Below are 24,929 nucleotides of genomic sequence, written 5' to 3'. Positions count from 1 at the left end.
CAAGAAACCCACGGAATCTGTGAGTCCGCTCCATCTCCGAACAGAGTAATTTTTTTTCACGTGAAATTGACACTTTTTGTGGCTGTGTAGCCGGGGTCAGGGGTCTCGGCAGCTAGCAAAAGAAGCTAGATCTCAGATCGCGTGTGGGAGCTTTGAGGCTTGATTTTGTTCCTGTTTGAGCTGTTCGCCTGAGTCATCCGTGAGCTCAGGCCTCCCAAACGTGGTGCAGGAGGTTGGGGGTGATGTCCTGCTGCAGGTACTTGGTTGCCTTCGCAAACCTGCTCTGCCATCCCTCATGGTTCAGGGCTGTCAGGTGACCGTCTCCAGACTACCGATCTTTTCTCGACGACACAGGGCTGGGGGCCAAAACAGGCCCAGGACGCTTGCCCCTGCTGGGCACCCTTCAGGCTCCTGGAGCCCACCGCAGTGGGGAGCGGCTCTTCCGCACTAAGCCCAGCTCCAGGCGGAGGGGAGACGAATATTGGAATATCTGCGGCCTGGGACACTCTTCCTCTTTCCCCGCCGGGGTAGGGGCGGTGCGGGGCCCAGCCAGCCTCGCTCTACTCTCGGCCACACTCGGGTCAGGGCCTCGTACCAGCAGATACTTCCCTTCGTTTCCTGGTTATCTCCGCGGTGGAGACGCCAACCTGCTGCCCTGTGTGCTCCCCGAGGTCCACTACCAGGGGGCCGTTCACAGTGGCCCCTCAACCACTTGCTCTCCCGTGCGTCTGAGCGGGAATCGGGAATCGAGTGGGCGAGGAAGATGCGCCATTCCCATGTGGGGTGGGCACCTCGCTTGGCTGCACCGGTGGCAAGCCGGAGGCGACGATGTGGGGTTCGACAGCCTTGTTCCGGAGTTTTACCGCTTCTGGGAATAGAGTCTGAGCAGCGAACGGATGAGCTCCCAAGGCAGCACAGTTCCTCAGCCGCTGAAAGGCCCCAGTGCGCTCACCGGCAACAGGGAGTCCCCAGCCCGTGCGTCTGGACATCTCTGCCGCCCTGCCCGGCGCTGACCTGGGGGGATGCGCAGAGACCATTCCCCCCAACTTTCAGGGCCCTGACACCCTTGCGGCCACCACCCCCCATGCCGAGTACCACTTGGGGGCACGCCGTTGCGAGTGGGCAAAGGCCTTTTCCCGCCGTTGACCCCACAGGGCCCTCGGTGGGGGCCGAGCACAGCTTTCCCTGTCGTGAACTGTGAAGCCGCCTCCAAGGCCGGGCATTGCCTGCGGAAGCTGGACCAGCAAGGGCCGTGCGTACCGGTCTCCTTTTCGGGGCCCTGAGTCTGTCTCCAGCACCCTGACCCCTGCTCTCGGCTGCTCCTGGCCCCTGACCTGGCGGATGGCTAGTGAGCCCAGCTCGGGCCACCTCGCTGGGGGTGTTTCCCGGACACAGTCCCAGAGCGGAGCTCCGGGTGGCCCCACAGCGGGGCCACCAGGCAGGGAAGGAGGGTGCCGAGGCCGACGTGCGCCCCAGGTATCCCCGGATTGCTTCAGCGGCTGCCGTTGAGGCGGGCGTGCGCCCCAGGCATCCGCGGACAGCTCCCGTGGCTGTTGTTCAGACCACGTTGGCCTGAGCGCAACCGAATTGGAGGTTCTTCCTCCGCCTTCTCGGTGTGTGCGCCCGTTCCTCTGAGTCTTCCTGTGCGTTTCCTGCCCGTCAGCGCTGACTCTCCGTCTGCCAAAGGACCCGCGTGAACCCCGCCTGCTCCCGCAGCCAGCCCTGGCGCGCGGATGTCACCCTGGTCTTCCCCCCACACACACCGGCTGGTAGCATCCCGGGTGCGGTTGGCATGATGTGGGTGGGCCCCGCGCTGCGGGCGAGGTGCACGTGGTCGGGAGAGCTCTCCAGGGCACGGTGGCGGCTGGGGTTGGGGGAAGGGCTGAGCCTCCAGACGTGCAGGGGTCACAAAGGCCAATGTGGGTGTTCTTGGTGCTCAGAGCCCCCACCCCTTCGTCCTAGAGCCTTTTAAGGCCTGAAACTCTCGAGTGCCCAGTGGCCGACTTACAGCCGCGGTGCTGCCAATCCGCGGGTGTGGCTCGAGGCCCCTTGTCCCCTCACCGCCCCGTCCCTCCCGCCTCGCTGCCCACCTGAGGCCGCGGTCCAGGGCATCTTACCCTGCCCTCCCCCCCCCCCAGGCTCCCTCCGTGTCGGTCTACTGTCAGTTCGACAGCGGCGATGTGTGGGCAGCAAGGACGCTTCTCTCACCGCTCCTTCTGCTGAGGGAACGCGGGTGGAGTCCTGTCCACCCGTCCTGGTTCGAGGGCCCGGCGCTCCCGGGACTGGGCCGTGGGCTGACCTTCGTCCGTGCGAGACGCTGGCCTCGACGGGATCGCCCGGCACCCCATGGCTTCTGCGCCGCTGTCGGGGCAGCTTCGTGGGAGGAGGGTGTGCTGGTGCTCAGTAAAGGCGCGAGAAACCCCAATCTCGTTCCCCTGGTTGCTTGTTTCTCCCCTGGAAAAGAGCGTCTTCTAGGGCCTAGCGCGCCGGGTATACAGGCCCCTTCCCTCCTATTGCAGATCGTGGTGGCAGTTCTTGTAACTCTCTCGAGGTGGTGATGGGGGATCCGGGGAGGGAGCCAAAAAAAACTGCCACCAAGTCGGAGGGCCGCAGCGGGGGCTCACGTACCCCGCTCCCAGCTGCAGACCTGGGGTGACGTCGTGGAGGACGTTTGGGGGGCCGTGTACTGGGAGCGAGGCCGCTTTTTAGCTCCTTCAGCAGGCGGGCGAGGATGGAGCCGGCAGCCGTGGGGATGCCGCTCTGGGCGGTGGAGGACGACCAGCTCCGAGGTGGCCTTGCAGGGCGGAGGGAGCCGCTGCCGTCCCCACCCCTGGCCCCTGTGCGCCTCCCCCCCCAACCCCTGCTTCTGCACCCCTCCCCAGCCACGTTCCTCGCCGCCCCCCGAACCTCCGTAGACACTCACCAGGCCGGCCCTGCATCTCGAAGCCGGTGCCTGTGGACCGTGAGACCCCAGACTGTGGTCGACGAGGGGTGGGGGACTTTCATCTTCTGTTCCCAGAGGAGGGACGCTGGAGTGTTCGAGGAAGGACTGGAGTGAGCACGTTTGCCAAAACGGTTTGTTGAGAACGGCAGTCCCATCCTCGCTCTGTCCTGAATGATGCCCTCGGACAAAGCGACGGTGACCCCGTGAACCCTCCACCCAGGCACCTGCAGGGAGAACCAGCTCTCTGCCCTTCAGGCGTGCATGGCTGCGAAGCTGGACCCGACGCATGGTCAGCATTCGGGTGGAGCTGGTGGCTTGGCCTAACATGGGGGCCACACCCAGGCTGGACACGGGCAGCACTGGCCGTTTGCTCTCCCCCCATTGTTAGGGGGTGGTGCTTGGAGGATGGAGTGGCTAATCCAGATACTGGAGACTGGAATGAGTACTAGGTGTGACCCCCGCGGCCAACTGGAATGCGGCAACTTTTTAGGGGAACAAGTGGTGTAGTCGCCCATTCCCCCAGCTTGAGCCCTAACATGTGCGGGATGCTCTCTGGTGGGCTGCTCGTGCTCCACTCGCTGAGCCCTTAGGTCGAGAAGTGCCACTGCCTCTGGCTGTCGAATCCGAATTCCCGGTGCGTAGGGTCACAAGTCCTGCCCTTTGTACACCAGCCCGGGCAGGTTAGGGAGCCCCCCAGATGGGCCGCGGCCGTGGCAGAGCGCTAACCTAGTCGACCTTGAGAGGTAGGAGAGGTCTCAGTTTCTGTAGGTGAACCTTGAAGGGGCGGGAGCGATCGCTGGGCGGTGCCTGAGGCCTCCCCCGCCCGACCCCGGGCGGTCCGCGGCCGCAGGGGCGAGTCATCGCTCTTCCCGCCTCTGCAGTCACTGGCTGCTGTGTCACCCCACAAGGCATGTGTAGTTTCCCACGTTCGTCATCCCTGCCCCTGCGAACCGGGTCGTCCGTACCGCAGGTGCGTCCTGAAGCGTAGGCTCGCAGGGCGCTCCCTTCTCCCCCGTGGTTCCGTCTCCATCCATCTGCCCGGATTCCCCCGAAGCTCTCCACGCGTTGGGGCCCCGGCGGGACATCCCCCACCCCAGCCCTCCTCCGCACCCCAGCCGTGTCTGCTTGCTCCCGGCTTTCCACCGAAGCCCTGCACCCTCCCGGTAGAGAGGCTAGGGCGCGGGTGCAGGGAGAGGACGCCGGGAGTCGACCTCAGAAGCAGCCTGGTGCCGGTCGAGGGGGGCATGGGAGGGGCCTCGCCTGGTGTTGTGTAGTTTAGGTTGACATGGCAATTTGGAGGCCTGGTGGTCCCCTTTCCGCCTCCAGTTCGAGCGGTGTGCCCAGGGGAAGTCGGGAGTTGGGGGGAGACCGGACTGTGGCGAGCCGGCTGCGCCCTCCGGAGTTGGAGCGCTTGGGGAATGCGGCCCACAGCGCCTGGTGGTGTGGGTGTGTAGGTTCCGGCTGAGGCTCGACGCTAGCGCGAGAGCCGATCGTGAAAAACGGTCTTGTGGGGAAGCTGGAAAGCACTTGCTGCAAGAGAACTTGAGAGCGTGAAGCGCTTTTAGAGCCAAGCGCATTCCCCCTCCCCCCCACCCCCCGCGCCCGTCCCGTATTCCCGGCGGGGGGGCTCGGGCAGGCAGGGCACCAGGCGCGCCCCGCCCATGGTGCTTGCTGCTCACCAAGGGGCGTTCGCGGTGATGGGTGCATGTTGGAAGGTGGCCTTGGGCGTTTGGGTCCTGGGGATTGTTACAGGTGACATGAGGGTGTTGGAGGGCCGGGGTGGCTTCACACCGGGCCAGCTTGGAAGCCCAAGCCCATTCCATGTGAGCGAGTCAGGGCCTCGCTGGGAAGCCGTGGGGGCTGGGACGCTGCCTGGGGAGGTGGGGTCTCAAGGCTCCCACAGCCAGCCCAGGGCGCAGCCACCCCCCAGTTTGTGGAACTGAACGTGAGCGCCCGGGGTTAGGACGCAAGAGCGGAAGGACAGACCTGGGCGTGGGAAGGCAGAGGGTTTGGTCTAGCGACGCCCTAGGGCTTCGTTGGGAACTTTACATTTGACAAATTTGACAAACTTGACATGGACAGTAAAAACGAACTCGCGGGGGCGGGGGCGGGGGGCACCTGTGTGGCTCAGTGGTTGAGCATATTACCTTTGGCTCAGGGAGTGGTCGCGGATCCTGGGATCTAAGTCCCCATCAGATTCCCTGCCAGGAGCCTGCTTCTCCCTGGGTCTCATGAGTAAATTAAATCTTAAAAAAAAAAAAAAAAAAAGATGGCTTTCGCTTCATTTTGGTTTTCTTTCCCATTTTTTTAATGTTCTCACCAGAAGTCTATTTGCAAATACACCTTTAGGATTCTGTAAACCACTAGCTCCTTTAATTTTTTTTTTTTTTTTTTTTTTTTTTTTTATGATAGTCACAGAGAGAGAGAGAGCGCGGCAGAGACACAGGCAGAGGGAGAAGCAGGCTCCATGCACCGGGAGCCCGATGTGGGTCTCGATCCCGGGTCTCCAGGATCGCGCCCCGGGCCAAAGGCAGGCGCCAAACCGCTGCGCCACCCAGGGATCCCCCACTAGCTCCTTTAAAGGAAGCTTGCATACAAAGCTTTTTTATGGTTTAATATATTACAGGTATTTAAAGAATATGCCTTGCTATTTTTGCCCTTTTAGTGCTGCTTATTTGACCCAATTTAGAGAACACGTGAAAGTACTGGTATTAGGGGGACACCTCGGTGGCTTAGTTGAGCCTCTCTGCCTTTGACTCAGGGTGTGATCTGGGATCGAGTCCCACATCCAGCTCCTGCAGAGAGCCTGCTTCTCCCTCTACCTCTAATGAATAAATAAAACCTTTTTTAAAAACGGTATTCGTTTTAAAACAAGGTAGGACACATAATGTTATGTTCTTATGATCAATACATTGGGTTGGATATGGGTCAATTATAAATTCCTTCCACTTTTAATGCAAGAGAACAGATCAATTGGGGAAAGCAATTAACAAGACAGAAGGATTTTTACAAATTGTTTCCCAAGTACTTAAGCTCTTAAAAAGTGTATGTATATATTTGATTATTTTAAATCCCTACAACGTACCTGCCCAGGCTCTGAGGAAGCCCCATAAACATGCCACTCTGACAATTCCCCCTCCTACACCAGTGGTTTAAGGGGATTGGGGGTGGACTGGCTTGGGTTGGTTATTTTTGAGCCTGTGTTGCATCTTTAAGGAGGGAAGCAAGAGGATTTTTCTAGGTCCTTAGGTTCATGGTGTGGGACACACAGCATGTAAGTAGGGGCTGAGAATGGAGTGTGGTAGGTTGGTAGGTTTTACTCTTTACAGGGTAAATTTCAGCGAGGAAAAAAGGGGGTGTAGATCAATGTTTGCTGCTGGCCCAATGGATCTTTTTTAGTAACTTAAAAAATAAGCAAATAGACTTCTTTGGCCCCAAAAGGGCCAGGTGTCCCTGTTCCTTGGTGCTGTTGGAAACCAAAGAAAGCTTAGCCTTTTATAAGTTGAAGGCGATAATATAACACTCATGCTGTTGAACGATGAGGTTAGACAAACGCAGAATTTCCTGCTCAGGGTCTAAACTAGGAACCAAATTCTAGGGTGTGCTATCATCTTCATATCGTGCAGTGAGCTGGGGCTTTTTTTTTTTTTTAAGATTTTACTTATTTATTCATGAGAGACACACAGAGAGAAGCAGGCTCCATGCAGGGAGCCCGATGCAGGGCTTGATCCTGAGACTCCAGGGTCATGCCCTGGGCATGAAGGCAGGCATTCAACATCTGGGCCACTCAGGTGTCCCATCTGTGTAGGATTTCTGAGTGAGATCTGTCTTGGTGTTTCAGCCACAATCTTGGGGCAGTGGTGTTAGTTTTAGAAATGCTACCAAAATGTCTACAAATTGGGGAAAGGGAGCAGTGAATGTGGTATGGATTCCCCAGTTTGCATATTGTAGTGTGGGGTTTTTTTGTTTTTTTTCCTTATATATACTTACAAATCTGCCATTTCATGGGTCTGGGGATAAGACAGTTTTTCAACTTTTTACCCTACACAAAGCAGCATTTTTAGCAGCAACATTCACTTTAGAGAAGTCTCCAAAGTTTATATCCATCACACATTTGTAAAAATCAAGAGTGATTTCTAAGTGGTTAAAGGGGCTACAGGGTAATACAGTAAGGGAAAGACAATGACTACATGGGGGAAGGATTCATGGGGGAGGGTTGTTATATATATATTTGAAGTTTTATTTGTGGTGAGTGAGCAGCATAGATTAGTAGTAGGATGAGTAAAAACATCTTGGTTCTTTCAAAATAATTACTCAGTGTAAAGGAAACCACAGTTAAAAAAAATAAACATTTGAGTCTAATGTAAAAAATACAAAATAATTTACTGTAGGGGAGAAGTTTTTTAAAGGGCACAAGGAAAAGGAGTTTATATAGATTTACCATCTCCAGTTTTGTATACAACTTTAAATATGTGCAGTTTTACAGCATGTTAATTAACCTCAATAAAGCTTTACTTAAAAATCAAATAGAGGTCTTGGGTCCCCCAATTTATTTTATTTTATTTTATTTTATTTTATTTTATTTTATTTTATTTTATTTTATTTTATTTTATTTTATTTTATTTTTGCACAAGGAGTCCAATGCCCTGCATCACTGAAAATTTCAAGATAATTTCTATTTGGGTCTGCAGCTGATCAAAAAGCTGCAAGGCCCCACCAACAGGATTTTTATCTCTATCCTATTGCCATTTTCTTGCCCGTGCAGTAATATCCTTGAGACAGACTAGAAAAATAAGATTGACAATGGCCTCAAGTTCCTCAGCTACAGAAAGAACATGCACGTGGAGTGTATAAACTGAACCACAGGCATGGTCACTGGAACACCTGGGGATGCAAGTTTCAGTAGACAAATACATCACTTCCTGCAGTCCTATTTCTGTACACATCACCTGGCCCCTATAAGTAGTCTTACAAACAATAACACCAGAAAAGTGAACCTACACACGAAGGCACATGATTTCTTTGCAGTATTTGGGGAATAGCTCCCCCACAATAGTGCTCAACATTTGACAGCCCTGGAGAAAAAGAACCACTCCCCTAGGAGCTCTAAAGGTGGTCTTAAGAGAAATATACTGTTCTCATGGCACTCTAGGCCTGGAAGGTAAAAAGTATTATCAACCCCTTAGCTTTGTCAAAACTGGGTCAGAACCCTAATGAGGAAGAAAGAAATTGCTGTGTAACCCCCATCCCCAATCATTCATGATGGTCAAGAGAGAACACCTCCCTTGACTACTACACCCACTGAGGAACCTGGCAGAGCAGAGGGCTATGCAGGGCTCCAGAAAGCTTGCCCATAAACCTACAAGTCTTGGGGAATCTGCCAGTGTTGGATGTTCATAGATGTGATGTTCAATTTCCAGGAGATGGCTCCCTCACAGTGAGTCTTGCTCTATGAAATATACCACATTCTGTGCAGGGTCTTCTGGTACCCAACCAGGTTAGGCCTGTAGATGAAGGTTTTCCACCTATATGTGCTGCACATATGTAACACAGACCTGGGTTATGAACATTTTGCCACACTCATTGCATTCACAAGGTTATCTGGTATGAAGTTTTCGGTGTTGAATGATGTGGGAGCTTTGGCTGAAGGATTTCCCACATTCCCCACACTCGTAAGGCTTTTCTCCTGTGTGGACTCTCCGGTGCTGGATAAGGTTGGACTTTTGGCTAAAGGATTTCTCACACTCATTGCACTTATAAGGTCTGGCTCCAGTGTGAATTCTCTGGTGTTGATTGAGAGTGGACCTGTGGCTAAAGGATTTCCCACATTCCCCACACTCATAAGGCCTTTCTCCGGTGTGAATGCGCAGGTGCTGAACCAGTTTGCATTTGTAGCTGAAGGATTTTGCACATTCATTGCATTTATAGGGCCTTGCTCCACTGTGAATTTTCTGGTGTTGAATGAGGTTGGAGCTTTGGCTGAAGGAATTCCCACACTCACCACACTTGTAAGGCTTTTCTCTTGTGTGAACCCTCTGGTGTTTAATGAGAGTAGAGCTGTAGCTAAAGGCTTTCCCACATTCACCACATGCATAAGGCCTCACTCTAGTGTGAATCTGCAGGTGCTGGACAAGTCTGAATTTGAAGCTGAAGGCTTTTCCACATTCGCTGCATTTATAAGGCCTTGCACCAGTGTGAATTCTGTGGTGTTGAATGAGGTTGTAGCTTTGGCTAAAGGATTTCCCACATTCGTTACACTCATAAGACCTTGTTCCTGGGTAAGCTCTCTGACAATTACTAAGGATGGAGCTTTGGTTAAAAGGTTTCTCACAGTCATCCCAGTCATGATAACTTTCTCTAGTGTGAAGTTGCTGAGGCTGGAAAAGTTTATGTTCATAGCTGAATGATTTCCCAGTGTCACTGCATGTGTGAGGACTTTTCCTACCATGAAAGGACTCCCCATGTTCAAAGCTGCTGGGCGGTTTGGCCCCTTTGAGGGTGGCCTGATGCTGGAGAAGACTCAATATGGCCAGGAAGTCCTTCCCAATTTCCCCACAGGGGAAAGGCTTCCCTGACACATGCAATTTGTAGCTTGTCACAAACTCCATGTCCCATCTGAATGGCTTCTCTTCATTGTGCTTCTGGTGCTGGCGAAGATTCGCACTGAACCACAACTGTTTCCCACATGCCTCACAGGTGTACGATTTCTGCCCATGATGTGATTCTTGGTCCTCAGCCAGGTACAAAATGTCTCTCCCAAGCAAGACACACTTCTCACAGGGCTGAGCTTTCCAAATGGATGGATCTGGACTTGAAGTCTTGCCCAGTGACATTCGTTGCACAGAAACTGCCGCCTCATCCTCCATTCCATACCAACAACCTGGAAATACAGAAATGCCAGTGTGATGTGCATATTATATTATCTTTGGGGGAAGGAGCTGACCTCATCATAAACATCTGCTGGGTACACTAAATAATAGGTCACTGCATTTGTTTTCAAGAAGAGGGTGTTGGGGTTAGGCTGATCAAAGGGCTGTAGTCCTGGAACTCTAAAGTCACAAGACTTGGGGAGGCCCCATAGGAAGAAGCAGGGTCTCCAATTCATTCCTCTGCCAATGGTCTTCACTGGGGCTGTATGTAAGTTTAGGTCCAGGCCCAGGAATATCTAGTTGCAACTGATTAGGGATCAAAAACTGAGGCAGAAGGAAAGAAAGGTAGAAAGGAGGGGTGGGCACTGGCATCAACACACTGGTAGGCCATCCTGTGAGGGGTTCTTGACTCCTCTAAACCACAGTTGAATTAACTGGGATTTGGATGACACAACGACAGGACAGGCAGAGGACTGGCCATGCCCCAGAGCAATTCTGCATACGACCCAGGAGAGGAAACACAAATAAATACTATATGAAGACCCACAGAGGAACATCTAAAAATAGCCCCTGGGCCTCCAGGTGAGGAGGAAGAAAACCTGGGAAAGTGCCATGGATCTGGATAAGAGTGCTGGAGGCTGATCCATCAGGCTCATGGGGGGTTTGCAGGCTCAACCAGAGGGCAAGTGCTGAGCCTAGACCTAGTGATGGCAGTGACCACAATCCAAATGTGACAAAAAGAGCAGAGTCTAGCCCAGGGCACTGGGGTGGGCATGAGGGTCTTACCCAGTGAGATCACAAGTGCAAAGTTCTCCAGCATCACATCATGGTATAGGCATCTCTGAGTCTCATCAAGGAGACCCCACTCTTCCCAGGAAAAGTATACAACCACATCTTCAAAGGTCACACTACCCTGCCATGATGGGGAGAGATGAAACCACAAACATCCCTTCTCCATAGGACCCACATTCCAGTCCCCCCCGCATCCCACCCCACCCCAATCTATCCCATGTTCCTCCTCCTCCCAGGGCACCCAACTCAAAGGATATACCAAGCCCTGGTGCCAGTAATGACTATGTCCAGCCCTCTGCAACAACAGGCAGGTGGGCAGATAGAATCTTAAGTTCATGGCCAGTCCCCAACCATGCAATTTCCCTGAAATCCTCCACAGTGTATCTACCAGGTATCATAAAACATAGCCTCAACCACTGTTCCTAAGTCCCTAATACCAAGGATCTGGGGCCCATCAGCTCATATACCTCTTTTATACCTTTATGGCATCAAGAGTTCTTGGCAAGTAGCACCCCACTTCCTAGGGCAGCCTCAAGTCTCCAGTGTTCAAGGACACTAATCACATGGGATTTAGAGCCTACCTGAAAAACCTCACTTTAGGGCAGCCCACGTGGCTCAGCGGTTTAGCGCCACCTTCAGCCCAGGGTGTGATTCTGGAGCCCTGAGTCAAGTCCCATGTCAGGCTCCCTGCATAGAGCCTGCTTCTCCTTCTGCCTGTATCTCTGACTCTATCTGTGTCTCTCATCAATAAATAAAATCTTTTTTTTTTTAATAAATAAAATCTTAAAAAAAAGGGATCCCTGGGTGGCACAGTGGTTTGGTGCCTGCCTTTGGCCCAGGGCGCGATCCTGGAGACCCGGGATCGAATCCCACATCGGGCTCCCGGTGCATGGAGCCTGCTTCTCCCTCTGCCTGTGTCTCTGCCTCTCTCTCTCTCTGTGACTATCATAAATAAATTAAAAAAAATTTAAAAAAAAAAAAAAAATCTTAAAAAAAAGAAAAACCTCACTGTAATATCCACTATCTCTAAATATTGAGAATTAATAAGTAAACATAATACTAGGTCTAGTAATTAACAGATGATGACCTCTGCCCTTGAATTAGGCTCATCTTCCAGGTTCCAAGTAAGGTTGCCACAAATAGGCAGCAGCCCCCTCTTGCCTCTACATCCTGCTCCAGTCTCCTCTTCTGTAAGTCTTCCACCCCTTACGTGTGTTTGAGAGGTTATGCAGTACACACCCTCTTCTTCCTGGCCTCTTAATCTTCTCTCCATCATTTGAATTTGCCTTCCTAATGTGACACAAAGGTCCACCTATGCATCTAATGCTGAACCCCAACTCAAATTTACAGACTTTTATATCCAGCTGCCCTCCTAATGCTCTGCATTGTTTTCTAAAGATGTCAGACTCAACATGGTTGCTGAGACAAAAGCCCTAGGGGTCATCCCTGTCTCCTATTTCCTACATTAGAAAATCTGGTTCTACTTTAAAAAAGGAATTTAGGGATGCCTGGGTGGCTCAGCGGTTGAGCGACTGCCTTTGACTCAGGGCATGATCCCAGATTCCCAGAATCGAGTCCCACATTGTGGTCCTTGCATGGAGACTGTTTCTCCTCCCTCTGCCTGGGTCTCTGCCTCTCTGTGTCTCCCATGAATAAATAAATAAAAATATTTAAAAAAAAAAAAAAAAAGGAATTTAAAATCCAACATTTTCTCTCATCCCCAGGGCTGTAATTTACATCTATGTTGCACCCACCCCTAACCTTCCCTTTGTGTTTGCTGCAGTAACAAAGCATTGGTAAGGTAAGATCCAAACCATCATAAAGAAAGAACACCTGCATTTCCCTGAATACTCAAAGCTCAGCCATACTGGTACCTGTACCCCATGAAAACCTCATTTTACTGGCTTTTGCTACACCTGGATGTCTTTCCAGGGTCCTGGACACCCTCCCCTTTATGGGTAGCTTCCAAAAGTACTTCATCAGTAGAGCTCTGGTCTCCACTGCTTCTCTGACCACCTCTCTGCCTGTGAGTCCAGGCATGCCTCTGCCTCACACCCTGCTTACCGTGTAGACATAAAACTGACACCAGGTTTCCCCCAGCCTGGAGCCACAACAGTGGCGCTCAAGACACAGGGCCCCCTGACATCAGAGCCTGGGCAGGGAGCAGGCACCCTGCCCGCAAGTGGGTGGCAGGAAGGCCTGAGAGAGATGAGACAAGTGTTTACCTGAGCTGGATCCCTGGGCTCGGCCGCCGCCATCAGACTTGGTGGGTGGAGCGGGGCCAGGAGCAGCCCAGTGCTGCAGGGATGCCTCCTCTCCAGCGGCACCAGTCCTTGCCTCGTCCTGACCCTGTGCTCTGGAACCTCCAAACAGGAAATGGACCCCAGAGCTGCCAAAACAACTGCCACGAGGACCCTGGAAGTCCCACTCTGATGTGATGGCACACACAGAAACGCCCGTCTCCTGGACCTTCATTGGCTCCACGATGGCGTCACTTGGCACGGGGTCCTCTGGGCAATGCAGTTGTTACCGCTCTGCAGGCTTCTGCAAAGGGCGCAGCACATCAGAACCTTCTGGAACACAGGCAAAGCAGCACCACAAGGGGCACTGGGAAGTGTTGTGCTGGCTCTGAGTGCGGGGTTGGGAGGTTGTGCCCAGATTCCAGGGAGTTCCCGACAACTGATCACTTGAATGTTTAGCAACACTGATGCTAATTCAGACTTTACAATAGCAGGCTTCCAGATGCTCTCCAAAGGTTACAAATCCAAATGGATGTGGCACTCCATAGAGTCACTCATAATAGTGTGTCTGACCTCTGGAGGGAACTGGGAATAATGTGACCTCATCTCCTATATTTTTGTTTTCTCAAGGCTCATTGTTCAATCAGTGCTTTTGTCCAACATCAGAAAGCCACTGGTATTTGGTCCAGTTTTATAGTCACTTACAGAAGGAGAGTGAGGGAGACTGCTCTAGCTTCACAGCCAGAAGCAAGGACACACTTGATAAAAATGAAAGTGATTCTAAAGCTTTCAAAACCATATTCTCAGTGCAGAGCTTGCTCTAAACTTTGCAAATGGTAGGGCTATTAAGAGAGTAGGTTATAAAATGTAAAGCTTCGGGGCAGGCCAAGTGGTTCAGCGGTTTAGCACTGCCTTTGGCCCAGGGCATGATCCTGGAGACCCAGGATCGAGTCCCATGTCAGGCTCCCTGCATGTAGCCTGCTTCTCCCTCTGCCTGTGTCTCTGCCTCTCTCTCTTATGAATAAATAAAATCTTTTTAAAAAGTAAATAAACAAGATAAAATAAAACGTAAAGCTCCAAACCAGATTCACTCATATCAGTTGGGCTCACTAGCTTATATGGCTTTACGTAGAACCCACTGTAAAAGCGATACACATGCAAGGACTGAGAATAAATGAGTTCTCACTTCTGGAGAGATGGCTCGGAGTTACAGAGTGCATCTGAATTAAAGGAGCAAATAAAACCATATATCTTATCTCCTAGGGGGGTTAAACAGATGAAGATATCCATTAAAGATATTGTGAGGGACATACTCCTGAGTTGAGGTGCCAAAGAGCACACCTACACTTACTGTGTCACAGTGATTTGCTAATCTGCAGGTATATAAATGATATGGCATCAAAGATTCTATGTAAAATTGAGGCACCTGGGAAAGACAAGCTCTCCCACAAGTCTGTGTGTGCATACATACAAGCACAAAGAACATTACCCAAACAAGTAAATTATTGGGAGTAAGAAACAGTAAGTGCATCAAGAATTTTTTTGGCTCTTAAATTAGAAAATACTCTAAAGCTCATCTCTCTCTTGTGGAACAATTAACAGGTTTGATATTTCCAGGTAATGAAGCCCTCTTTCAAGGGCCATCTAGAATTGATAAATGCTGTGGTGTCTGTTCTGACTGCACCATCTTCAGGCTTCCTTAGTCCCTAAGACACGACAGCATTGAAATTATGAAAATTAATATTAAAACGACCTCTATCGGGGATCCCGGGTGGCTCAGCAGTTTGGCAACCGCCTTGAGCCCAGGACGTGATCCAGGAGTCCTGGGATCCAGTCTCGCATCAGGCTCCCTGCATGGAGCCTGCTTCTCCCTCTGCCAGTGTCTCTGCCTCTCTGTCTCTGTGTGTGTGTGTGTGTCTCTCATGAATAAATGGAATCTTTAAAAAAAAATAATAAAAAATAAATTAAGAACGACCTCTATGTATTCAAGTGGAAGGAAGAATAATACATTTTTCAGTTTATTTTTTTTTATCTTTTTTTTTTTTTTAAGATTTATTTATTTATGATAGACATAGAGAGAGAGAGAGGCAGAGACACAGGAGGAGGGAGAGGCAGGCTCCATGCCGGGAGCCCGATGTGGGACTCGATCCCGGGACTCCAGGATCGCGCCCTGGGCCAAAGGCAGGCGCTAAACCGCTGACCACTCAGGGATCCCCAATTTTTCAGTTTAAATCAAAAGATAGAAATGAGAGCAGCCCCAGTGGCTTAGCGGTTTAGCACCGCCTTCAGCCCGGGATGTGAACCCAGAAACCAGGGATTGAGTCCCACATCAGGCTCCGTGCATGGAGCCTGCTTCTCCCTCTGCCTGTGTCTCTGCCTGTGTGTATCTCTCTCTCTCTCTCTCATAAATAAATAAATAAATAAACAAACAAACCTTTAAAAAAAATAAATTTGTCAAACTGTGTTGAAAAAAAAAAAGATAGAAATGATTAAGCTTGGTGAGGAAGGGATGTTGAAAGCCAAGATAGGCCAAAAGCTAGCTAGGCCTCTTGAGCCCAACAGCTAGCCAAGCAGCCAAGCTGTGAACACACACACACAAAAACCCTCAAAAAGTCTTTGAAGAGAATTAAAAGTGCTACTTCAGTGAACACACAAATGTTAAGAAAGCAAACAGCCTTACTACTGATATAAAGTTTTAGTAGTCTGGATAGAAGATCAAAGTGGCCACAACATTCCCTTAGGCCAAAACCTAATCCAGAGCAAGGCCCTAACTCTCTTCAATTCTAGGAATGCTGAGAGGGGTGAGTTGGCAGAAGACAAGTTGAAAGCAGAGGGTGCTTCATGAGGTTGAAGGAAAGAAACCATCTCCCTATCATCAAAGTACAAGGTGAAGCAGCTAGTGCTGATGCAGAAGCTGCAGCAAGTGATCCAGAAGATCTAGCTAAGATCATTCATGAAGGTGGCTATGCTAAACAATACAGTTTCAATGCAGACTAAACAGCCTTCTATTGGAAGATGCCATCTAGCACTTTCAGTAATGTGCTGTCAAAGTGACGACCATCTAGTACTTTCGCAGCTAGAGACATCAAGCCTTGCTTCAAAGGACAGGAAGACTCTCATTAGGGACCAGTGCTCATTTATCATTTTGAAAATCCTAGGGCTCTTATGAATTATGCTAAATCTGGGGATCCCTGGGTGGCTCAGCAGGTTAGCGCCTGTCTTCGGCCCAGGGCATGATCCTGGAGTCCCGGGATCAGGTCCCACATCAGGTTCCCTGTGTGGAGCCTGCTTCTCTCTCTCTCTCTCTCTCATAAATAAACAAATAAAATCTTTTTAAAAAAAATTATGCTAAATCTATCCTGCCTGAGCTATCAATGGAAAAACAAAGCCTGGATGACAGCGCATCTGTTTATAATATGGTTTACTGAATATTTTAAGTCCACTGCTGAGACCTACTGCTCAGTGTACCTACCTCGTCACTCAAGAGCTCTGATGCCGATGCTAACACAACATCCATTCTGTAGCCCCTGGATCAAGGAGCAATTTTGACTTTCAAGTCTTATTGTTTATGAAATACAATGTGTAAGGCTAGAGAATTAAGTTTACCAGAGAAGTAAACTAAACTGAAAATTCCATTCTAGCAGCCATTTATGGGTGGCAGAGTCAAAGTATGAATGGGAGTTTGGAAGAAGTTGATTCTAACCCTCATTTAAGACTTCTGTAAAAAAAGTAACAATAGGATCCCAGGGTGGCTCAGCGGTTTGGCGCCTGCCTTTGGGGCAGGGCGTGATCCTTGAGTCCCGGGATCGAGTCCCACATCGGGCTCCCTGGGTGGAGCCTGCTTCTCCCTCTGCCTGACTGAGTCTGCCTCTCTCTTTCTCTCATGAATAAATAAATAAAATCTTAAAAGAAAAAAAAGAAAGTATTTCTTAATTAAGGTCTGTATATGGAAGCGGGGAAGGGGAGTTAGACATAAAAGACTACACTAAACATAATTTTTAGGGACACCTGGGTGGCTCAAGCAGTTGGGCACCTGCCTTCAGACCACGGTGTGATCCTGGAGTCCTGGGATCGAGTGCCACATTGGGCTCCCTGCATAGAGCCTGCTTCTCTCTCTGCCTATCTCTACCTCTCTCTCTCTCTGTGTCTCTCGTGAATAAATAAATCTTTTTAAAAAATAAAAATTTTAAAAAACATAATTTTTATGTATGCACTAGGAAACCAAAACCTTCATTTGACTTGCTTTATTCCAGTGGTCTAGAACCAAATCTGTGCTTGTAGTGTTTCTGGTGATGGGACTAAAATATGCTGCTTTGGCATAAGAATCAACATAGGCAGAAAAAAGCTTTCCTGGAGCATACATTACATGATACAAGCAGAAACTTTTTAGAAAAGAGGAATATCGACAATCTTCCCTCCTTCAGAAAGTTGAACTGAGATCAAACTACACAAACTAACCTCTAGCTTTCTCACATTTTTACTCTCTTCTGCTAAGAGTATAAAGGGAAAGAGGTCCCTACTCAAGAAATGTAATCTTTTCTCTATCATTCATAGCATTAGATTAAAAATGATACTTAGACAATTTAGACATTTTTATTCACCATGGTCCATATGCATTGACCCTTCACCCAACGTTTATAAGATACATATTTTGGGTACTAGCTTAAAATTCAGATCGGCACGGGATATTTACTGTCAGAACTCCCAAAACCTGAAAAAGCCATACATTACATTTTCATGAAATTCTGTCTTTGAGTAAGTGCTTACACAATGGTTTCTTTTGTATCCTACAACTATTATTCAACACTGAATGCAAAATTCCCAGCAGATTAACTGCCATAGTTTATGAGACTATAAATATTTTTTAAAGTGTTACTAAATATACAATTGAGTGTTCTGGAGGGAATTTAAGAGCCCAGAGACTCTATTTGGAAAAAGATGTTTTCTATGCCTCCAAAACAGAACCAAGGAATGGGTTTGTCACTGCTAATGAGTACAAAGGAAGGAAATGTTGAGAAACATGAAGACAGAAGGGAAGACAGGTGGTTGTGAGCCGACAGATTGGATTCATAATCAGGGTTATCCAAAAGGATAAAAGTGAATGAGTAAAAGGAGTCAAACATTCTCACCAGGATCAGGATGGTGTATATGGCTCTGGCTTCACAAAAAGAGAGTTTACTGCTGAGAGGGTACTGAATCCACTGCTTGTATCTGTAAAGAACAAAGACGATGTGGAGTCAAGCCCACACCATGAGGCTCAAACATATTACATCGATATTACAGATGCTGTAAATTTTCTATGCCTCCCTAAGCTTCTCAATCTGTCTGTAATATCCCAGGGAAAATGTATTACATTTCCCCCGATACTTATGTTTCTGCTTTTTTTTTTTAAGATTTTATTTGTATTTATTCATGAAAGACACACACACACACACAGAGACAGAGAGAGAGAGAGAGAGAGGCAGAGACATAGGCAGAGGGAGAAGCAGGCTCCATGCAGGGAGCCCTATGTGGGACTCGATCCCGGGACTCCAGGATCACGTCCTGGGCTGAAGGCAGGCACTAAACCACTGGGCCACCCAGGCATCCCAGTATTTCTGCTTCTTAACACAACTGGCACTCTCATAGGAATGTCTAAAAAGAAGGGTGAGGAATTTCCAAAGATCTGAACTCTAGTCTAAGTGAGAAAGATAATATTCAAACTTAAGTTAGTTGAAACTACCTTATCAATTTAGAGAACATGATTAAAAGCTAATTTTAGTTGAATAAGAATTTAGTGACAAAGAATGAATAGTGGGTCATTATCATTATACCAGAAAATTTCTTTGTTATGTGAACATAACAAATTGTTTCAACTAATAATAATCATAAAAGCAAGTCTTTCATAATTACAAAGCTACTTCACTGGATTGCTTTTAATAAAGATTAGTATCAAAGAATCAAATTAGTATCTATCAACCAGGAATTGAATAAATCCTCATGAGCATTAGGCAGTTGTGGATATGATCAATAAACTTTCCCTACTGCTTAAATTTCAGGTCATCATCTCACATTAAAAAAGGTATCAGAATATCATCTGTAATTAGCTCTTTTTCCTCAACACTGGAAGATAAATTGTATGGAAAATGTATGGTTATATACCAGATTTTTAAAAACTTAAAAGAATGGTATCTAAGAGAGGAGGGGGGAAAAGTAGAGTAAACAGGATGAAAGATTCCTTTTGCATATTTATGATGAAGTATTTTAAAATACAATTCCTAAAAAAAAAATAAATGAAGCTTATATTCACAAAATCTTTACTCATTATATATAGCACAACACTAGGAAGAAACTTCAAGGATGAGTAACTGAATAAATTCTCTAACATCTGTACAATGGAAGACTACTCAACAGTAAGGAGTGAATAACTGACACATGCAATAACCTGGATGGACCTCAAGCATGTTAGGTTTAGTAGAAAATAAATTCATAGAACTATAGAGATGGAGACTGGATCAGTGCTTTTCAGAGGATAGGGAGGAGATAGAATGTGAATTAGTGTGAATACAAATAGCATGAGGAAGTTTTTACGGTCCCAGACCAGTTTGGTATCTTTTTTTTTTTTTTTTTTTTTTTTATGATAGTCAGAGAGAGAGAAGGAGAGAGAGGCAGAGACATAGGCAGAGGGAGAAGCAGGCTCCATGCACCGGGAGCCTGATGTGGGATTCGATCCCGGGTCTCCAGGATCACGCCCTGGGCCAAAGGCAGGCGCCAAACCGCTGCGCCACCCAGGGATCCCCAGTTTGGTATCTTGATTGCATTGGTGGTAAAGTGAATCTCTGTGTATGGGAAAAATTTTGTAACACTACATGCAAGTTAAAAAATGGTGAAAACTAAGTAAAATCTATAGCTATCTAATATGTCATCATTTGGGGAGGCTGGGTGAAGGGAACATGGGGCTTTTAGACTATGTAATTTCCTGAGATCTATAAATATATATCTATATTTACTTAAAAATAAAAAAGCTAGGGCAGCCCCAGTGGCGCAGCGGTTTGGTGCTGCCTGCAGCCGGGAATGTGATCCTGGAGCCCCAGGATCAAGTCCTGCGTCAGGTTCCCTGCTTCTCCCTCTGCCTCTCTCTATGAATAAATAAATAAAATCTTTAAAAAATAAAAATAAAATTAAAAAGCTAGGGACACTTGGGTGGCTCAGTGGTTGGGCGCCTGCCTTCAGCCCAGGTCATGATCCAAGAATTGGGGATCGCGTCCCGCATTGGGCTCCCTGTGAGAAGCCTGCTTCTCCCTCTGCCTGTCTCTGCCTCTCTCTCCTGTCTCTCATGAATAAAAATCTTTTACAAAAAGATTTTTTTTCTTAAAGATGTTTTATTCATTAATTTGAGAGAGAATGTGTGTGTGCACACAAATAGGGGAGAGGGACAAAGGGAGAGGGAGGAGCAGACTCCCCACTGAGCAAGGAGCCCAATGTGGGGCTCTATAGCCCAGGACCCAAAGATCATCACCTGAGCCAAAGGCAGATGCTTAACCGGCTGAGCCACTCAGGCACCCCAAGAAAAGTTAATTTTAAATTAAAAAATATGGGCAGCCCAGGTGGCTCAGCGGTTTAGCACCGTCTTTGGCCCAGGGTGTGATCCTGGAGAACTGGGATCAAGTCCCATGTCGGGTTTCCTGCTTCTCCCTCTGCCTGTGTCTCTACCTATGCCTGTGTCTCTACCTGCTTCTCCCTCTGCCTATGGGGGCCTGCTTCTCCCTCTGCCTGTGTCTCTACCTCTTTTTCTCTTTATTTATTAAATAAAATACTTAAAAATCAATTAATTAATTAATTCAACAATATAACTCATATTAACCACCAAATAGAAAACATTTACCTAACAATGTTGTAAAAAAACAACTTATCTTCAGGGCATCTGGGTGGCTCAGTTGGTTGAGTGTCCAACTCTTGATGTTAGCTTGGGTCATGGTCGGGGGGGTCATGAGACTGGGCTCTGTGCTGAGCCTGTATAAGATTCATTCTCTCTTTCGCCCTCACTTCCTCCCTCCTTCTGCTCACACTCTCTTTTCTCTCTCTTCTCACTAAACAAAACCCAGTTTGTTTTCTAATGTATATATCTACTTAGAGCTGTCCGCTTCTTTATCAGTATACCTTTATACATCTATTATCTCCAAATATCATTTTAACTTAAAGAAAATAAGGGTTGTGGAGGAATAGACAAAAGGGGTGAAGGGGAGTGGGAAGCACATTATTCCAATTATGGAATGAATAAGTCACAAGGATGAAAGATACAGAATAGGGAAACAGTCAATGTTAGGCTGCCTAGGTGGCTCAGTTGGTTAAGCGTCTGCCTTCAGCTCAGGTCATGATCCTGGAGTCCTGGGAATGAGCCCCATGTTGGGCTCCCTGCTTGGTGGGGGAGGGAACCTGCTTCTCCTTCTCCCTCTGCAACTCCCCAGTTGTGTTCTCTCTCTCTCCCTCAGAGAGTGTATGCACAAGAGGTGGGAGCAGAGAGAGAGAGAAGTATACTTCCTACTGAAAATCAACAGGGCTTAACTATGGTAATGGGAAAGCCAGAAGGCTATAGGAAACTGAGATTCCATTCTTAAAGGTCCAACATACTATAACACACAGTCTGAAACCCAACACAAAAGGCAGCAGTTTGAAAAGTACCTGAGTCATAGATGAAGATTAACTAATTTTGGAGCATGTGCCAGAGGAGCAGAGATGTGTAGAAGCCTTCTCAAAGAAAAGAAGTGCTAGTAGGGGCTATTCTTCTGGTTCTCCTTCAGCCTAACTGGCTGGATGCTTGTGACAGCCAGTTCTGACCCTCTCCCTCTATCTTGCTAGCACCTCCACCCTAGCATTCCTTTGCAAACCCACCCCACCTAAGCTACCCATCCCCAGCAGGTACCCTTCCAAAGCAATTCCTGTCCTGCGACAGCCCATAGGCAGCTCCAGCTGGGTCAGGCATCTCTCCAAAGCAACTTCTACCCTTGGGAGGAGAGACTGGTCCAACCCACCAGCATACCAGCAGCAGCTACAGGATGGTCTCTCAGCCAGCCACAGCAGGGACTAGCCCTGTCCACTAGTGTGTTTGCAGTAATCATGGCTGGTCATTGCAGAGAGATGGGCTGAGAGCCAGCCCCACCCACCAGCATACCCACAGCAGTCCCAGACCAGTTATAAAAGAGCTCATAAAGCATACACAGGAGACACACCCTGGAGTGAATTGTTTTGGTGACTGGAGGGACTGCACTCCTGGGACCCACAGGATGCCTTCCACATAAGGGGTCACTACCTTCAAGACCAGGACCTGTGGCTGACCTAATACATACAAACAAACAAGGAGTCAGACAAAATGTGGAAAGAGGAATATGTTTCAAATAAAACAGGACAGAAAAAAGAACTAAATGAAACAATCTATCTGATGAAGAGTTCAAAGTAACAGTCCTAAAGATGCTCACTGATCTTGACAGAAAAGTAGATGAGTTCAGTGAGAACTTCAAAAACAAGATGCAAGATATAAAAAAGAACCAGAGATGAAGAATACAATAAATGAAATGAAAACTACACTAGAGGAATCAACAGACTAGAGGCTGCAGCAGAACAGATCAGTGACGTAGAAGATATGGCAGTGAAAAGCACCCAAGTTGTACAACAAAAAAAGTAATTATTTAAACTGGAATAAATTAAGGGAACTCTGGGGCAACATTCTCATTACAGGACTCTCAGAAGAAAGAATGGGTACTGAAAACTTCCTTAACCTGGGAAGAGGAAAACTAACATCCAATACCAGGAAGCACAGAGAGCCCCAAACAAGATGAGCCCAAGTAGATCCACATAAGACACATAATAATTAAGATAGAGAAAAACCTGGGGTGCCTGAGAGACTCAGTCAGTTAAACCTCTGACTCTTGGTTTCAGCTCAGGTCATCATCTTGCAGTCATGGGATTAAGCCCTGAGTCAGGCTCTCTGCTCAGCATGGAGTCTGCTTCAGATTCTCTCTCCCTCATCCTCCCACTCTCTCTCAAGTAAATAAAATCTTTTAAAAAATAAAATAGAAAAAACACTAAATAAAGAGATGATCTTAAAGCAAGAAAGGAGGGTACTTGCATGGCTTAGTCGGCTGAGCACCTGCCTTCAGCATGAGTCATGATCCTGGAATTGAGTCTCACATCAGGCTCCCTGCTCAATGGGGAATCTGCTTCTCCCTCTGCTTCCCCCACCACCACCCCCACTCATGATCTCTCCCCCTCACCTTCAAGTTAATAAATAAAATCTTTTTTTATGATTTTATTTATTTATTCATGAGAGACAGAGAGAGAGAGGCAGAGACACAGGCAGAGGGTAAAGCAGGCTCCCTGGAGCCTGACGCGGGACTCGATCCCAGGACCACAACCTGAGCTGAAGGCGGCACTAAACCGCTGAGCCACCCACGCTGCTCAAATAAAATCTTAAAAAAAAAAAATCAAGAAAAGCTAAGAGTTACATATCAGCAGAATTTTCAGCAGAAACATTTATGGTCAGAAGGTAGTATCATGATATATTCAAAGTACTGAAAGGAAAAAAACTCTACAACCAAGAAATACTTTGCCCAGCAGGATTATAATTCAGAATTGAAGGAGATGGGGTGCCGGATTGCTCAGTCAGTTAAGCAACTGCCTTCGTCTCAGATGATGATCCCAGGGCCTGGGATCAAGCCTCACATTAGGCTCCCTGCTCAGCGGGAGTTGGCTTCTCCCTCTGCCACCCCCTGCTCATACTCTTTCTTCTCTCAAATAAATAAAATCCTTTAAAAATTTTTTTTGAAGAATTAAAGATTTCCCAGACAAACAAAAGTTAAAGTCCATCACCACTAAACTGGCTTTACAGTAAAATTAAAAGGATTTCTTTCAGCAGAAAAGACAAAAACATAACTAGAAGAAAACCATGAAAGGAAAAAAGTTCCTTTGGTAAAAATAAATATATAATAAAGGTAGAATCAGTGATTTGTAAAGCTAGTATGAATACGAAGTAGCAAAATCAGTAAAATCAATATTACCTCAAAAATAAGTAATACACGCAAAAAAGATGTAAAATATGACATCATATACATAAACTGGGGCGGAGGAGTAATAAATGTAGTGCTTTTAGAATTCGTTTGAATTTAAGTGACCATCAACTTAATATAGACAACTACATGCTTGGGATATTATAGGATTCTCATGGTAACCACAAAGCAGAAACCTACAGTACTAAAAAGTCATCAAATCACAAAAGCACAAAAGAAAGGAGCACAGAAAAATTACCAAAAAAAATAAGGGGGGGACAAAAAAAAAATCAACAAAATGCATTAAGTACATACTTACCAGTAATTACTTTAAATGTAAATGGACTAATTGCTCCAATCAAAAGACACAGGGAGGGGATCCCTGGGTGGCGCAGCGGTTTGGCGCCTGCCTTTGGCCCAGGGCGCGATCCTGGAGACCCGGGATCAAATTCCACGTCGGGCTCCTGGTGCATGGAGCCTGCTTCTCCCTCTGCCTGTGTCTCTGCCTCTCTCTCTCTCTTTCTCTCTCTGTGTGACTATCATAAATAAATAAAAATTTAAAAAAAAGAAAAAAGAAAAAAAAGACACAGGGTGAGGGCAGCCCCGGTGGCCCAGCGGTTTAGCACCACCTTCGGCCCGGGGTGTGGTCCTGAGGACCTGGGATCAAGTCCTGGGTCGGGCTTCCTGCATGGAGCCTGCTTCTCCCTCTGCCTGTGTCTCTGCCTCTCTCTTTCTGTGTCTCTCACGAATAAATAAATAAAATCTTAAAAAAATAAAAAATAAAAAGACATAGGGTGACTGAATGGATTTTTAAAAAATAAAAATAAAGACCCATCTATATGCTGCCTACAACAGACTCACTTCAGACATAAAGACATAACAAACTGAAAGTGAAGGAATGGGAAAACATATTCTATGCAAATAGAAGTGAAAAACAAGTTGGGGTAGCAATACTTATAATAAACAAAGTAGAGTTTAAAACATGGATTGTAATAGGGACGTCTGGGTGCCTCAGCAGTTGAGTGTCTGCCTTAGGCTCAGGGAGTGATCCTGGAGTTCGGAG

General features: G+C 47.6%; 1 protein-coding gene across 2 annotated transcripts in view; it reads right to left on the bottom strand.

Moving 5' to 3' along the window:
- Positions 1-7,308: 7,308 nt before the first annotated feature.
- LOC112643341 (zinc finger protein 132-like) overlaps positions 7,309-24,929 on the bottom strand; it is a 28,335-nt gene continuing 10,714 nt past the window's right edge. Inside the window, exons 2-5 of one of the 2 annotated variants that reach the window (XM_049096656.1) lie at positions 17,975-18,056; positions 12,831-13,149; positions 10,600-10,726; positions 7,309-9,824 (exon numbers count right to left, since the gene is read on the bottom strand). In XM_049096656.1, the coding sequence (XP_048952613.1) occupies positions 8,542-9,824; positions 10,600-10,726; positions 12,831-12,863 (1,443 nt within the window). In that variant the 5' untranslated portion in view covers positions 12,864-13,149; positions 17,975-18,056 and the 3' untranslated portion in view covers positions 7,309-8,541. The remainder of the gene's footprint in view (positions 9,825-10,599; positions 10,727-12,830; positions 13,150-17,974; positions 18,057-24,929) is intronic. The other variant, XM_049096616.1, reaches the window with a different exon arrangement.

The sequence above is a fragment of the Canis lupus genome, chromosome 1 (assembly GCF_003254725.2).
Source record: "Canis lupus dingo isolate Sandy chromosome 1, ASM325472v2, whole genome shotgun sequence".
NCBI classification, from domain to species: domain Eukaryota; kingdom Metazoa; phylum Chordata; class Mammalia; order Carnivora; family Canidae; genus Canis; species Canis lupus.
This window is presented reverse-complemented; position numbering and strand designations above follow the sequence as displayed.